Source organism: Erpetoichthys calabaricus, chromosome 9, assembly GCF_900747795.2.
Source record: "Erpetoichthys calabaricus chromosome 9, fErpCal1.3, whole genome shotgun sequence".
NCBI lineage: Eukaryota > Metazoa > Chordata > Cladistia > Polypteriformes > Polypteridae > Erpetoichthys > Erpetoichthys calabaricus.
The window spans coordinates 128,393,560-128,411,667 of record NC_041402.2 but is presented as its reverse complement, the minus strand read 5'-3'; the positions used below and the strand labels follow the sequence as shown (position 1 = coordinate 128,411,667).

General features: G+C 36.8%; 1 protein-coding gene across 1 annotated transcript in view; it reads left to right on the top strand.

The window, feature by feature from the left end:
• The window catches only part of cdh13 (cadherin 13, H-cadherin (heart)), a 1,360,987-nt gene that overhangs the window by 643,524 nt on the left and 699,355 nt on the right, over positions 1-18,108 (top strand). Inside the window, exon 6 of the mRNA XM_028810133.2 lies at positions 13,173-13,317. Within this exon, the coding sequence (XP_028665966.2) occupies positions 13,173-13,317 (145 nt within the window). The remainder of the gene's footprint in view (positions 1-13,172; positions 13,318-18,108) is intronic.

Sequence of the window (18,108 nt, the reverse complement as noted above, 5' to 3'; positions counted from 1 at the left end):
ATCAACATGTTGGTGTGCTTCCCTATCACTAGAACTGGAATCTATCATTGTGTCACTGTGCATTTCTGAAGAATAGTAAATATTATCACACATTAAATTTCTTTCCTCTTCACATGCTTTAAGTGCCTGTGTTCAGCTTGTCTTGTCATCACAAATGCAGTGTAGACACTCCCCCTCTGTCACTAGATCCTGTTCACTGGACAACTAGATGTGTGTGGCTCATGGTGAATGAGTTATTTCAGCAATAAAAGTAAAAAGCAGTTAAAGAAGAATTGATCAGTGAGTCTAGCAGTAGGAATGTTTCTTTGAAAAAACAAAGAGCAAATAGTTATTCATATTTTTTGATTAATTTCGGGCCGTCACGTTATATATAATATATATATTTAGTTTCTTACTGCTGACAGTTTCTCAAAATGCAGGAATGTTACTAAATCTATCACACAAGCTCAAGGTTGGTTCAAGTGTCTTCTATACAGTAAGCTACTAAAGTAATCCCTCGCTATATCGCACTTCGCCTTTCGCGGCTTCACTCCATCGCGGATTTTATATGTAAGCATATTTAAATATATATCGCGGATTTTTTGCTGGTTCACGGATTTCTGCGGACAATGGGTCTTTTAATTTCTGGTACATGCTTCCTCAGTTGGTTTGCCCAGTTGATTTCATACAAGGGACGCTATTGGCAGATGGCTGAGAAGCTACCCAACTTACTTTTCTCTCTCTCTTGCACTGACTTTCTCTGATCCTGACATAGGGGGATTGAGCAGGGGGGCTGTTTGCACACCTAGACGATACGGACGCTCGTCTAAAATGCTGAAAGATTATCTTCACGTTGCTACCTTCTGTGCAGCTGCTTCCTGAAGCGACATGCTGCACGGTGCTTCGCATACTTAAAAGCTCGAAGGGCACGTATTGATTTTTGATTGAAAAACAAACTCTCTCTCTCTCTTTCTCTGCTCCTGACGGAGGGGGTGTGAGCTGCCGCCTTCAACAGCTTTGTGCCGCGGTGCTTCGCATACTTAAAAGCCAAACCGCCCTATTGATTTGTTTGCTTTTCTCTATCTCTCTGACAGTCAGTGCTCCTGACGCGCACTCCTTTGAAGAGGAAGATATGTTTGCATTCTTTTAATTGTGAGACGGAACTGTCCTCTCTGTCTTGTCATGGAGCACAGTTTAAACTTTTGAAAAAGAGACAAATGTTTGTTTGCAGTGTTTGAATAACGTTCCTGTCTCTCTACAACCTCCTGTGTTTCTGCGCAAATCTGTGACCCAAGCATGACAATATAAAAATAACCATATAAACATATGGTTTCTACTTCGCGGATTTTCTTATTTCGCGGGTGGCTCTGGAACGCAACCCCCGCGATGGAGGAGGGATTACTGTATTTCTTCTGTTCTATTTTTTTATGTAATTTTATGTGCCCAATTATGATTTTGAAGCAATAATGTGTGTTGTTTCAAGTCTGTTTTCTACATCATGGATCATTGTATCAAACAATGCATGCTCCCTGAGAATGTTTTCTTTTAAGATTGCAGTCATACTTGAGACAACATAAATCTCCCCAAGTAACAATGGCAGAGAAAATAAAATAAGGAAATTATGGTATAACAGAGAGAATTTATTTAACTTGCTTTTAAATACTGCATTTACTTCTAATAAAAACAACTAAGGAAGCCGCGGACAGTATAATTGTCTTACAATGTTTCAGTGGGGTCTTCTATGATTGCATGTCCATTTTCAGAGGAGTCAGAGGTATGGTCTTGGGCCTGGGCAGTGGAGGATGTCTTTCATCTTTCCATGAGAAAGGCTTCAATGAGTGGCTGAGCTGCAGGCTCTTTTATACTCCTATTTGCTGAAATTTCATCATCATACATTAAGACATTGCTTGTTAGCCCTTGTTAACTATTAACAGACCATTGCGAAGAGTTAGTAATTGGTATTAGCTTTTTCCATAACTCTTTTGACCATTATGTTAGCTTTAAATTTGCAGAAAATCCATTAGTTCTCATTGTTATAGACCAGTAAGACCAGTAAATTGTTAATCTTCATTTCTTGCTGCCCACTTGCTTTTCAATCCTCCATTTCCAGTGATCATTTTGAAAGATCCAGTTTACTGCCAACGGCTTCATTGTACATTAAATTAAAGATGATCTTTTATGTCAACTGAACCTGTTTGGTTTAAAATGATTAGGCTCATCTGAAAACGGTGACATTTAATCCTTGGGCAAACTTTAGTTTCTTCAAGGAAAATGTCCTCATGTGTCTAGCCTAGAAAGTTTATTTGTATTGCACTATAGATAGGCAGTCATTTTCAAACCCACTTGCACAGGGGGTGCTGCAGTTTTTCCCAGCTAGCATAGGGTGCAAGTCAGGAACAAACCATGGACAGAGCACCAGTCCATTGCAAAGCACACACACACACACACACACCCCACAACCACACACCAGGGCCAATTTAGTATCACCAATTAACCTAACACCTGCATGTCTATGGACAGTGGGAGGAAACCCACGTAGACACATGCAAAATCTATGCATGGAGGACCTGGGGCGCAAACCCTGGTCTCCTTACTGCGATGCAACAGCGCTACTACTGTTCCACATGCTGTTTTTTGATTTAAAATCTAAAATATAATTACAGCATGTTTACAGAAAAAAGACAGATCATAATACCTCATTGATTAAAAGTTAATTTATATCTCTGACCACAATCATTAAAGAAATGTCATACTGTGAGGAGTGATTTAATTACAACACAATATGTAACATACTCATATTCCCTTTAACCAATTAGGAGTCATGGAGGGTACTTTTCATTATGTTAGTGGTATTTTTTTTTTTGGTAAAACAGTATTTTTTCACTTCTAACAGAAAAACGCCTATTGCTTTACAAATTAACAGTGCATCTATTAAAGCTTTGTGAATCACAGAGAAATATACTGAATATGCTGTTTAAATATTTTTACATGAAGGATTTAAAGGAATGTAGTTGGAGCTAATGGCTGTCTAGGGTGTGGGCTGCATTTTCAAAAGTCTCAGCTTTTTACCCAGGCAAACATTAAGCACTTGCAGTTTTCTTTACCACATGCACTTAAACTACTGGCTTTTTGGGGTACTTTCTAATAAGTTTTGAAATACTTCATTTACTAGTGATGAATGAGCCCCACTGAATTTGCTTTGCCTTGAGGTTAGAGAAATCATGGAAATGTATGCATATTTTACCAAACTCCAGAAAATGCATTGAAGTATATGGCGAAGGAGGAACTCAACTACCGTATATACTCGCATATAAGTAGGGTCTTGAAAACCGAAAAATCAATAATAAAATCAGACCCCAACTTATAAAAAATTTAAACACTTGCCTTTTCCAATCTCTCATCAGTTTCTCATACGCATCGAATTTTGTTGCAGCAGCACAGTTACCAATTTCTTTCGCTTACTTCAACGATGTTTAATTTAAAACCATCTTCCTATTTTCTTCTGATTGAATGCTCCATCGTAGATAAGGGATGCTCTTACAATAAAGGTGTATGAGTGTGTGAGATACAAAAAACACAAATCAGTGCAAACATTGCTTTGGAATACAGTCATCCCTCACCCATCGCGGGGGTTACGTTCCAGGCCCCCGCCCCCCACTGCGATAGGTGAAAATCCGCGAAGTAGCGACCTATATTTATTTTATTATTTATACATATTTTAAGGCTTTATAAACCCTTCCCACACTCTTATAAACCTTTCTCACTCTCTTGTTAACCTTTTCCACACTCTTATAAACATTTCCTATGCTCTTAAACACTTTCTACATTCTTAAACACCGCAGACCAACTGCACACTGCATGCAGCGATCAGACGTCGATGTGTCTGCACTCGCTTTGTGAAGGGAGGCAGCTGAACTCACGCTGAGCAGAAATGGACTTTGTGCTGCTTCTGCCAAAATGCCTGCTTGTCGCTTTGTCAAGGGGGTGGGGAGCCGAATGAACGCTAAAGAGAAGTGGACTTTGTGCTGGCTTTGTGCTGCTTGTTGCTCTGCGTGTCAATAATTTTAAAGCCTTGTATTTTCCTGTCTCACTGTCTTGTCTTGCGTGAAGTTAAAATGTTTTATAATAGTGAGATGTTACTCATATCCTTAGCCTGACATCCACATATCATATGTGTTAACAAAGTGTGTTTTATAAGTTTACATGTGTTTAAAGTGTGTGGGATGGGTATTTTAAGGCTTAAACTATAAAAATGTTTATTTATATGGTCTTTCTATATCGCGGATTTTCTCCTGTTGCTGATGGGTCTGGAACATAACTTCCGCGATAGGCGGGCAATCACTTGTATTTAAAAACCCGCGAAGTCGTGAATCCGCGAAAAGTGAACCGCGAAGTAGCGAGGGATTACTGTAGTTCAGGTATGTGGTCATAGTAGGCACAGTACATACAAAAAAAGGTAGTGCCTTTGTTTTGCTTTAAAAAAAAAAAAAAAAACAGACAAAAGTACATTTATTCACATTAATACTTGGCCAGTATGAAGTCAACAATAAACATTAAAGACATGTCTTTGGTATGTGAGAGAAAACCAGAGTATCTTGAGAAACTCATGCTAGCATTAAAAGAAAATCATGCTGAAATTAAGAAAAAATGAGAAAGCAAAAAAAAATTCCTATTCTAGGGAAGCACAAGGCAGCACTGCTAACTTCTGCTCCACCCACTGCCAACCGGTAAAAGAATGTTTTCATAATTTTAGTGCTTTACACTGATTTCAGAATCATTGATTACCTCCTTTTCACAGGGGCAATATTCAGCTTCAGCAGTGGGATTCCAAATAATTTATTGGCTTTACATATTTGTAATGCAGAAAATAAAGCTACATAGACTTATAAACCCCTAAGCCTTTGAGAAATTGTATTAACTAAGTCTCACATTAACTAATTTCCTTGCTGCTGCTATTGAATTTTAAAATGTGTGCTCCCTGGAGCATTGGTAGATGAATTTTAAGAGATTTGAATTTGTTACATCAACACTTACTTGAAATACATGTCCCATGGACAATTCAGACTTCCTCCTCATGAGCAAGGCAACACTGAAAATGCATCAGAATAAATGAAAATGTGGGAATATAGGTAAAATAAACAAGGAAGCAGGCCTAGTATGAGGAGTAATATACCATTTGATGCTTCAGATTAACACATTTAAAAGGTCATGGGTCCAACCAATTGGTTTAAGTTTATACAGTAACTTTTGTTAACTTCTTTTAACTAAATCAACATTTATTTTAAAAGTATAAGGAAAAAATGCTATTTAATGTGTGATATGCAGAGTCAGTTTAGATTACTGTGCCATTTGAGCAAAGGAAAGCAGATAATACAATTTATTTTCAATTTTACCCCTGCATTGTACTAATTGTCCAGCTTTATTACCTTCAATGCTTCAATACTGAATTGTAAAACATATGCCTCTTAGTTAATAGGCTATTCAAAATATTTGTTTTAGTTGTCTGTAATTAATGATAATGTCAAACTATATAATAGGGTGTAGTCTTCAAATTTTGGTATAGGACTTTCAAGCTTTGAGAAACTCTTAATCCATACATCTGTTTCTATGTAAATAAGTCAAATTTATGCAGTACATTCTTAAAAATGTATTTGTTTGCTGTTGAATGATTAAACAAATGTAGAAACAGTTTTTGAAAATGAGTGTCTCTAGGTGATCATGTCAAATACAATATCCAAAATGCATTCCTAATGCATCTCATAGGAGTGAAAGACTACAAAAGAAAATATATTATATATTTTATTATTATTTTATTTAGTGAAAACTGACTTTCTTTGCAATTTCAAACTCTTATGTAGTGGCAGTGAGAAATTTAAGTGGAAAGGCAACAGGTATGTAACAGGTTGGTCACTTCTTGATGAGATTAACAGAGCAAACCTGCAGTTTGCATTTATTTAAACTGGTCCTAGGGAGAACTAACCATAATAAATAGTACCTTAATATATTTTAATGAACCTTATTTGAGATATGAGCTTCACTTTTCAAAGGTTTTATTTTCTGAAAATTGCTGACAGAAATCTTTTGAGGTACTTATAAAATGTTTGGAAGATTATTTTGACGGCCTGTTGTTAAAAGCAGGGTGGCACGGTGGCGCAGTGGGTAGCGCTGCTGCCTCGCAGTTGGGAGATCTGGGGACCTGGGTTCGCTTCCCGGGTCCGCCCTGCGTGGAGTTTGCATGTTCTCCCCGTGTCTGCGTGGGTTTCCTCCGGGTGCTCCGGTTTCCTCCCACAGTCCAAAGACATGCAGGTTAGGTGGATTGGCGATTCTGAATTGGCCCTAGTGTGTGCTTGGTGTGTGGGTGTGTTTGTGTGTGTCCTGCGGTGGGTTGGCACCCTGCCCAGGATTGGTTCCTGCCTTGTGCCCTGTGTTGGCTGGGATTGGCTCCAGCAGACCCCCGTGACCCTGTGTTCGGATTCAGCGGGTTGGAAAATGGATGGATGGATGGGTTGTTAAAAGCAACACCAGCTCTCTCAGACACATCACGACACTACAGTAAGCAGAACATTTGTACGACAACTATAAAGTAAAGAGATAAGTTAAATTATGATGAACTTTTCTACTGGGTGTTAAATTTTAATTGACTGCCTGACAGGTTATTCACAAAGTATTCCACTTGAGGTATAACATGTTAAATGTTGATGGTTGTGCAGTTCTTTGCCCTTAATGCAGAACTGCACTGGCTAACTCTTTCTTGCTTCTTCCTGGAAATATTACATTGGGGACCAAAGCAAGTCAGTCATGTAGAAAAAGATGAGATGTGTAACACCAACATTATAGGTCCTATGGGAGACATCATGAAATCTTGCCTGAAGCTGAAAATGCAAGATAAACCTCTTAAATTGCAGAAACTAAAGCAGTAGGTTGTGCTTAAAAAGTTGTCTGTTCACTTTGAGTAAGTTGGGGATGTAGTCAAAACATGGTAAAATGAAAATTACATTAAATTAGAAAGACTGTGTCTTCAGTACTCTGATTAATAATAGAAAGAACAAAGGGCTGGAGAGGCCAGTGGTCATAAAGTTAACTTTACAATGAAAATAGGTTAAGTTTTTTTTTTTTTTTTACCATGCTGCATTCTATCAAAACTAAACACGAAACCAGTGACACTATAAAACAATGTTATATCAGACAGCAAGATAAAAATAATAATAATAATAATAATAATAATACATTTTGTTTATATAGTGCTTTTCCCATGCTCAAGGCACTTCACAGAGTTTAAGAAAGAACGGCAAGGTATATAGTACATAGCATTGTACTAAACCAAATAAATAAATAAAGAGTAAGATAGTAATTCAGAGAAAACCCTAACAGACAACATAATTGATGGTCTAGCACACACACACAGGTTACATGAGCATCTTGACATAGAGGTAAACTGAAAGAAGGGAAATAAAGTCAAGTAGACCTAAAAGCCTTCGTGAACAGATGAGTTTTGAGTTGTTTTTTAAAAGAATTCATGGAGTCAGTTGATCTAATTAATTTTGGTAGGTCATTCCAGAGTCTGGGCGCTATACAGCTGAAGGCCCTGTCACCCATGGAGTGTAGATTAGTGTGGGGTACAAGATTACCAGAATCAGAGGATCGTAGTGGGCAGACAGGCACATAGTGATGGAGAAGGTCACTGATGTAGTTTGGCGCAAGGTCGTTTAAAGCTTTGTAGGTTATTAATAGAATTTTATATTCAATTCTGTAAGACACAGGGAGCCAGTGAAGGCAAAGCAGGATGGGTGTTATGTGCTTGCTGCTGCTGGTCCGTGTAAGGACTCTTGCAGCCGAGTTTTGAATAAGCTGGAGCTGTGATATAAGATTAGAAGGGGCACCTGCCAGTAGAGAATTACAGTAATTGATGCGGGATGTGATAGAAGCATGGACAAGTTTCTCAGTGTTAGAAAAGGAGAGGAAGGAGCAAACATGTGATATGTTACGGAGGTGAAAGTAAGAAAGTTTCTTAATGTGATTTATGTGAGCAGAATAAGAAAGGGAGGAATCAAAAATGACACCAAGATTCTTTCTAGTAGAGGCAGCTCTGATGAGATCACCGCCAAGATTGACTGGGAAGGAGCTCATTTTATTAAGCTGCAATTTAGTCTCAATTTGCAGGAGTTCAGTTTTTTTGCAATTTAATTTTAAAGAGTTCTGCTCCATCCAGGTTTTAATTTCACTGAGGCAAATTGTGAGCTGAGAAAGCTCTGATGAAGTTCCACTTTTAACACTGAAATAGAGTTGAGTATCTGCATAAAAATGATAACCCAGTCCAAAGCTACAAATAATATGGCCAAGGGGAAGTATATAAATACAGAAAAGCAGAGAACTGAGGACAGAGCCCTGTGGAATCCCTTGTATGACTGGCGCTGTGCTGGACCGGCTGTTGCCAAGACTAACAAACTCTTGCCTATCAGTCAGATAGGACTTGAACCACTGGAGGGCAGTGCCAGAGATACCCAGCATGTTCTCCATTTTGGACAGTAGAATGTCATGTCTGACAGTGTCAAATGCTGCACTGAAGTTTAACAGAATTAATATGCTGGTTTGTCCAGAGTCTGCTGCCATAAGCAAACCATTGGTTACCCGTAGCAGAGCAGTTTCACAGCTCTGAAACCAGAGTGAAAGGGTTCCATCAAATTATTAGAAGTTAAGTAGTTGGTGAGTTGGGAAGCTACAACATGCTCAAGAACTTTTGATAGTAAAGGTAAGTGAGAAATAGGCTGAAAATTGTTAAGATTGTCAGCATCAAGACCAGACTTTTTTAACATTGGGGTTACAAAAGCGATTTTAAAAGTGAGCGGCGCAAAGCCAATGTTAAGGAATGAGTTTATTATTGTTGTAATAGTCGGGATTATGGACTTGAAGGCAGGATTTAAGAAGTGTGGTGGGGATGGGGTCCAGTACAAAAGTAGTTGGCCTCATCTTACAAGGCAGGTCATTAACAAAAGCAGATGTAACTGGTTAGAACTTAGAGAAGGAGCTGGAGTAAGTGGGAAAACAGGGAAAGATATAAACAGATGATGTATTTATGTTAGTTGAATCATTTAGATCTTTAATTTTGTTACGGAAAAAGTGGAGGAATTTCTCACAGACGTCAGTAGAAGAGGTAGTTGGGCCAGATGCAGGTTGAAGTAATTTATTAACTACAGAGAACAAAACCCTTAGGTTGTCATGGCCATTTTCTATTATTCTGCCATAATGGGTGTTCTTGGCAGTAGTTAGTGCTTCTCTGTAAGCTCTTTGGTGGTCAGAGGAAGCCTGGATGTGCACGGTGAGGACAGACTTACATGACATTCTTTCAAGGTGTCGGCCAGCTGCTTTCATAGATCGCAATTCTGAATTATATCAAGGAGCTGAACGCTTAAAGGAAACCTCCTTATGTTTTAAAGGAGCTGTTTTATCTAATGCTGAATGAAGGGCTGTGTTATAGTGGTCAACAAGACTATCTAGTGTTGATGGAATAGATGAAGACAGTAAAAGATCAGAAATGGATCCAGCAAGAACAGAGGGACAGATATTTTTAAGGTTTTTGTAAGAAATTTGTCGTTTACAGGTAAGAGGAGGGAGAGTTAATGAGAAAGTGAAAAGTACTGCTTTATGGTCAGAGAGTCTCAGATCAGTGCTGTAAGTGCTGGAAACAGATAATCCAGATGTACAGACCAGGTCCAGTATATGACCACCAGAGTGGGTGGGAAAATCAACATGTTGTGTCAAGTCAAAACAGTCGAGTAAGGATAGGAATTCATTTCTCAGTTTAGTTGTGTGGATGTCAATATGGATGTTGAAATCGCCAAGAAGAATGACTCTCTGGGAAAAGGAACTTAAGTGGGTTAATAGTTCAGTCAGATCAGATAAGAAGGATGCATTGTATTTTGGAGGACGATGAAGAACAATGAGTGAGACAGGACCTGATTCCGTTATGAGTTTAAGAGCCAGACACTCAAAAGACAATGGACAATCAATTGGGATTCTTTTGATGTTAAATTCCATTCTGACAATTACTGCAAGTCCTCCGCCTTGTCTTGAGCTACGAGGCTCTATGAGGAAAGTGTAACCAAGTGGTGTCGCCTCCGTGAGAGACGTAAATTCATTTGGTTTTTGCCAGGTCTCTGTTAAGTACAACAAGTTTGATATCAATTGCCATTAAGAGATCTCAAATTAAACAATGCAATATTAGTTGATGAGACTTCTTTTTGCACAGAGCCGTGACCGGAGTTTATTTTCGCATAAGGTACTCAAAAACAGGGTTTTATTTAAACAAGGGAAGTTTAATAATGGAAAGTAATAGAAAATAAAAGCTAGAAATTATTTTTCTTAACAAATCTTATTGCCTAATTAATTTTTTTTTATTTTAAAAAGACATTAACTCTATTTTTATTTGATAAATGATTAGGATAATGTAGCACTATAGCCTGTTTATTCATTGGTAGCTTATTCTGATATGAATATGGTGGAGAGTAGGAGTGTTATTTTTGTATGTGGCATTTTGTTTTTATTACACCACAAACGTTAATCCTACTACTGTGTATATATGATATAAAAACAAAATATTTATGAGGTCAGAAATAGGCATGTTGGTATAGGCAGATAGTGGAGAGACATTTAAAAGATCATTTTAATGCTGTGTGTGAGGGCTTTGTCAGTTCCAGTGTAATCAATGCAATATTTTATGGTCAATAGGAAAAAAAAAATGCACCTTTTATAAACCGGAATTATTTCTTCAATGAGGAATTCAAATTACGGATATTAACATGGCACAAAATGTACCAGTTATTGTAAAAATTAACATAAATATATGTGAATTAGGTTACATGATAGCACATACAAAAACATGTAAAAATTAATTCCAGTCCAAAAATAAAGAAAAATAATCTTAGAAATGAACTTTTTCATGAGATTTCTTTATCTGTTTTCTAGATACACATGTGATTTAGCCAAATGACTTTGGCGGTGGCACTTCTAGTGTTATATGGATTATGAACTGATCTGTATATTCATATTCATATATGCATTTTAAGTGGACTATATGTATGTATTAGTTTTAATGAATTTCAAAATGTTTAGTAAGTGATGCAGTGGAAAACTAGTAGTTTACTACAGATATAAGGTAAAGGAATGTAAGTTTGACTTGGCATTCTATTTAACAACTATGCAAACTATTTCAATATAACAATATAAAGGTAATATAGTATATAAGTTAATTGCTTATAAATATTCAAATCATTAAAACCCAAACTAGCGTTATTCATAATTTCATCTTTAAAAACATAGCAGAATTCTTTTAAATCCATTGTCTGGGCTAGTTTGCTAGCCATTGATATGGCTGTTGGGAATGAAGTGATTATTAAGAAAGTGTTTGTGTGTGTGTGTGTGTATGTGTATGTGACACACATGACAGATTGTTATTACTATTATAAAATAATTATAGTAATATAAAACAGGCATAATATACAAGGAATGTTCAAAAAAGTTTCCATACTTTTTTTAACTCTAATAAGAATTTCAAAAACAAATGACATCACTTTTCTACATAGTCACCTTCGTTTTGCAGTACAATTTTACCAGTCTCGTACCAACTTGTTAATGCCCAATTACTACTCCTCCTGCCTTCACCATTTCCCACGAAAATATGAAAGTGTGGAAACTTTTTGAATGTCCCTCATATAATATATAAAGTACTTAATATTAAATATACAATTCAAGAAATGCTAGTGTTATAAAGTGTGTGCCGATAAGTTCAGAGGTTATGCACAAACCCAGCTTTGGGAGTATTGTGTTTTTTACTGCATTTCTAAAACATGTACTCTATTTTTCATTCAAATAAAAATAAATATAATTATTGCAAGTAAAATATATTGACCTTTAATTCTATTAACATTACAGTACTTTAAGAAAATAATGAAAAATAATTTGTGTCATATTAATGCAGTTTTTACTCGTATGTAATAAGTTTTCATAAGTCTGTATTTTACTGTATGATCTGTAGCACCAGACGTCATCTCTTTAGTTCCATCACAGCTGATTTTTTTCTGCAATATGTTTGCAGTTAGTATCTCTTTCATCTTCACACACTTACTTTCTCACAGCAGATCTCTTTAGGAGCGGCCATGGATTCCTTTGAGATTTTTAAGCCCTTCATGTTAGTCACCCAGCTTGATTCCTACTCAGGTCGCTTTGATTATAAGACAGGAATGTTACCATAGAGATAAAGCAGACGTTTAACACTAATGTTATGTGAACAACTGGCTTACACAAACTTCAACAATAGTAGGTCATCACACTATTTTTTTTGACTTGATTTACCCACACAATTTGAACACGGTTTATTTTATTTGTTAAACTGACAAGTGATTGTCAAGTTAAATGCTGACCTGCTGATTATGCATAATGAGAAAAATAACAGCCAACTCCGATTCACTGCCGAAAACTGATGTATCACTAAAGAAGTTGCATCAATTGCAGCCAAAGGCCAAAAAGGTTGCTACTTGCATCATAATGGTTACCAATGGCAACTTGACAATAGGTATACAAACAAATGAAAAATTAATAAAAAAAAAACTATACAGTACAGATGATATTCAGTATATGAAATTCCCAGTTCTATTTCTTTTAATGCCAATACTGTACATCAGTCCAACTTCAAGCAATTTCCAGAAGTTTAGTATATATTAGCATGTTTAAGGTGGCATGGTAAATGTACATGTCAAAAAAAAAGTTTTTTTTTGCTCTTCTCTCTTTGGGTTATTTTATCTTTGTATTCATTTTCTTTACTTATTCCACTTTCCTGCCCCTGTTTCTCATTATTTCCCCCTCCACTTAGAAAACATTTTATTATCATTATTCTTAGAGAGATTTTGTTTAGTGTCATTTTTTTAAAAATGATTTACAAAAATCAAAAGCAGCCAAAAAGTTTTTTTTTTCAACCAGGGCATAACTACAGTACAATTGACTGTTTGCTCTATTTTGGCCTAGCTTCAGACACTGGATGTGGGATTCATCAAGTATATGGATAATAAGTTAAATAATGGCAATTAAGTTGTTCTTACTTTTCAAACACTTGTACAGAATTTACAAACAAATCAACAGTAATTAGCAATGATGTTGATAGACTGTCACATTACATTCACCTTTTTTGTCTTTCTTTACAGATGCAAGTGGAGACAACGGATGTCAGTGGCAAAACATTAGAAGGGCCTGTTACTCTAGAGGTGGCAGTTATTGATCAGAATGACAACAGACCAATTTTTAAGGATGGTCCTTACATTGGACAGGTTCTGGAAGGCTCCCCAACAGGTAGAGATGGATTTCTGGTTATTTTGTTTGTCAGGGAAATCTATTGTTAAGTGGACTGAGGCAAAGTAAGCTGTTTCTATGCAAGACATTCATATGTTTTGTTTCCTTAGTGGTTTACAGTCTCTACCATCTCCCTCAAATAAATATGCTTTTCATTTATGAATACTAACGTTTCCTGTTTACATGTGTGGTGCAATCTTTTTGGAGTTGATTCAGCTCAGAATAAAACTAAAAAAAACAAAACATTTTTTGTTTATCAAAATAACAGTAAATAAAGCGAGATACAAAAATGGTGTTTTCACACTAGTGCAGGAGTCACAAGACAGAACCAACCTGGATTTTTTTTAAGTAAAATTTGTGTGAGAAAAGTTCAACTGCAATATTTTAGTTATTATTCCATCCATCAAATATTGTCGAAATTGTTCTCCTGTTCTTTTTTTCTAACATGCCTACAGTACATTTTTTTTATTTTCTCTTTTTCCATCTGCAATATTAAAGCTCAGGTTTGGCTGTCATTCTCCTCCTTAGTGTTTCTGGTAAATTAGTCAATATGCTTGAAAAACTGCTGTGTTTTAAGATATTTTCCTAGGTAGTAACCTAGGTACAGTATTTCAGAAATGAACAACTATATAGTTGTTCTGCTGTTTCAGAAGTAAATTACAATTAAGACAAAGAGTTTTGTAGCCGTGTAAAATCATTCTGACTTATATGCACATATTTTCCAAATAGTAATCAGTACTTTCATTATTGCATTGCTTAGTAATTGCTTACTTGTAAACATTTTGTTGTTTTCAGTGAGTTATAAGAATCAATTTGTGTGCACAAATATGCTGTAGTACATGCATGATGTTGTCAATATCTTTTATTTCACAGGTAGATGTTTAAAGCTCATGCACAAAAATTGTAATACATGATACTTATTAACTTCACATCTAATTCTTTTCAGTTCAAACTGAATCATTACTGGTGAATGGGAGACTAGTCACTGGTGATTCTTTCCTTCATCATATAAATAAAATAAAAAATTAGAGAGCCTTTAATTAAAATGCCTTTACCAGACACTTGGACTTGAATCCAGCATATTTAGGTTTAAAAAGAACATCCAAATAATAAAAAAAGACTTTATGCCGAACACCTTCCGAACCCAACTTTACTAATCCACCTCCCTCCACCCCTCATTTGCTATATATTGCCTTTGATTACTGAATGTCTAATCATTTTCCTCTGATGACACCTGGTAGGTTGTTGAAATCTTAGGAACTAAAAGCTATTTTAAGATGCCTGACTCCTTTTCTCCCTTTGTTGAACCCTAGCTACAAATATGCAAGCTGTATTACAGACCTTTGCTGCCATATATATATATTATATATATATATACAGTATATATATATATATATATATATATATATATATAACTGTATATATATATATATATAACTGTATATATTTACTGTATACTGTATATATATATATATATATATATATATATATAGATGAATATATGTATATGTATATTTATACTGTATATATAATATACAGGCGGCACGGTGGCGCAGTGGTAGCGCTGCTGCCTCGCAGTTAGGAGACCCGGGTTCGCTTCCCGGGTCCACCCTGCGTGGAGTTTGCATGTTCTCCCCGTGTCTGCGTGGGTTTCCTCCGGGCGCTCCGGTTTCCTCCCACAGTCCAAAGACATGCAGGTTAGGTGGATTGGTGATTCTAAATTGGCCCTAGTGTGTGCTTGGTGTGTGGGTGTGTTTGTGTGTGTCCTGCGGTGGGTTGGCACCCTGCCCAGGATTGGTTCCCTGCCTTGTGCCCTGTGTTGGCTGGGATTGGCTCCGGCAGACCCCCGTGACCCTGTGTTCGGATTCAGCGGGTTGGAAAATGGATGGATGGATGGATATAATATACAGTCATATGAAAAAGTTTGTGAACCCCTTTTAATTCTTTGGATTTTTGTTTATCATTGACTGAGCTTTCAAAGTAGCAACTTCCTCTAAATATATGACATACCTTATGGAAACAGTAGTATTTCAGCAGTGACATTACGTTTATTGGATTAACAGAAAATATACAATATGCATCATAACCAAATTAGACAGGTGCATACATTTGGGCACCCCAACAGAGATATTACATCAATACTTAGTTGAGCCTCCTTTTGAGAATATAACAGCCTCTAGACGCCTTCTATAGCCTTTGATGAGTGACAGGATTCTGGATGGAGGTATTTTTGACCATTCTTCCATACAAAATATCTCCAGTTCAGTTAAATTTGATGGCTGCCGAGCATGGACAGTTTGCTTCAAATTATCCCATAGATTTTCGATGATATTCAAGTCAGGGGACTGTGATGGCCATTCCAGAACATTGTACTTCTCCCTCTGCATGAATGCCTTTGTAGATTTCAAACTGTGTTTTGGGTTATTGTCTTGTTGGAATATCCAGCTCCTGCGTAACTTCAACTTTGTGACTGATGCTTGAGCATTATCCTGAAGAATTTGTTGATACTGAGTTGATTTCATCCGACCCTCGACTTTAACAAGGGCCCCAGTCCCTCAACTAGCCACACAGCCCCACAGCATGATGGAACCTCCACCAAATTTGACAGTAGGTAGCAGGTGTTTTTCTTGGAATGCAGTGTTCTTCTTCCGCCATGCAAAGCGCTTTTTTGTTATGACCAAGTAACTCATTTTTTGTCTCATCAGTCCAAAGTACTTTGTTCCAAAATGAATTTGACTTGTCTAAATGAGCATTTGCATACAACAAGCGACTCTGTTTGTGGTGTGAGTGCAGAAAGGGCTTCTTTCTCATCACCCTGCCATACAGATGTTATTTGTGCAAATTGCACTGTATTGTAGAACGATCTACAGATACAGTACACCATCTGCAGCAAGATGTTCTTGCAGGTCTTTGGAGGTGATCTGTGGGTTGTCTGGAACCATTCTCACAATCCTGCACATATGCCGCTCCTGTATTTTTCTTGGCCTGCCAGACCTGGGTTTAACAGCAACTGTGCCTGTGGCCTTCCATTTCCTGATTACATTCCTTACAGTTGAAACTAAGAGTTTAAACCTCTGAGATAACTTTTTGTAGACTTCCCTTAAACCAGGATACTGAACAATCTTTGTTTTCAGATCTTTTGAGAATTACTTTGAGGATCCCATGCTGTCACTCTTTAGAGGAAAGTCAAAGGGAAGCACAACTTGCAATTGACCACGTTAAATACCTTTTCTCATGATTGGACACACCTGTCTATGAAGTTCAAGACCTAACCAGCTAATCCAACCAATTTGGTGTTGCAAGTAATCAATATTGAGCAGTTACATGCATTCAAATCAGCAAAATTACAATGCCCCAAATTTTTGCACAGCCAGTTTTCACATTTGATTTAATTTCATACAACTAAATACTGCTTCACTAAAAATTTTTGTTCGGAAAACACCCTAGTACTCAGATGTTCCCTAGAAAATGAAAGACATACCACTGTTATCTTTTTTGTTGAAAGTAAAGTAAATTATTATGCAGACTAAGAGGGTTTTCCACACTTTCATATGACTGTATATTATATATATATATATATATATATATATATATATATATATATATATATATATATATATATATATACTAATAAAAGGCAAAGCCCTCACTGACTGACTGACTGACTGACTGACTCATCACTAATTCTCCAACTTCCTGTGTAGGTAGAAGTCTGAAATTTGGCAGGCTCATTCCTTACAGCTTACTTACAAAAGTTAGGCAGGTTTTATTTCGAAATTATACGCGTAATGGTCATAACTGGAACCTGTTTGACTGACTCACTCATCACTAATTCTCCAACTTCCCGTGTAGGTAGAAGGCTGAAATTTGGCAGGCTCATTCCTTACAGCTTACTTACAAAAGTTAGGCAGGTTTCATTTCGAAATTCTATGCGTAATGGTCATAACTGGAACCTGTTTTTTGTCCATATACTCTAATGGAGGAGGCGGAGTCACTTATCGCGTCATCACGTATTATAACTCCTACGTAATCACGTGAACTGAAAACGAGGAAGAGATTTACAGCACAAGTCAAACGCGGGAACGAAGGTAAATGACGTTAATTGTTGACTGCCTTTTAATACTGTGTACTTGTTGAGTGTCTTTTAATACTGTGTAAGCAAACATATTAACACATGTGCAATTAAACGTGTGCATTTACAGGGTGATTTCTCAGGCTTAAAAGCTCGCCTTTTATTAAAAAGGTAAATGCAAACTCTTTTCATTCTGAAGGGCACAAACCACGTTAGACTTCAGCCGTTAAACGCGCAAAAATGTCAGTACACCAGATAAATAAGCCCAACATATTATCAGTTGTATTGTATGCTTACAATACATATAGAAATGTGTTAATCGTTAACTAATATTATGGGATGGTGTTTTCCGACTTGCGCCTTGATTTAAACGATTGCATGTCTTGGTGGATTTGCGTAGCTTATTGTCAATATCTTTACATCTCTTTTTAAGACTTAATTTAAAAAGGTTTTCTTTTCTTCTTAATTAAAATTTTAAAGCAATACTTCACCGCTGCGAAGCCCCTCTAGCGCTGACGTCCGACGTTTGATTACCGTAAGCGAGTGCAGTGAGTGTGTACGCCTGATGAGCCAAGAATAAGGAGGAAAGACGTGTCGCGTACTCTTTGCATTATTTGACAGTAAACTATTTTCATCCATTCTATGATCTGCTTCTCACAACTGAAGGCACCGTGGCTGATGTTACCTGACTTGCTGGCCAACCATAAGTGTTACCTGGT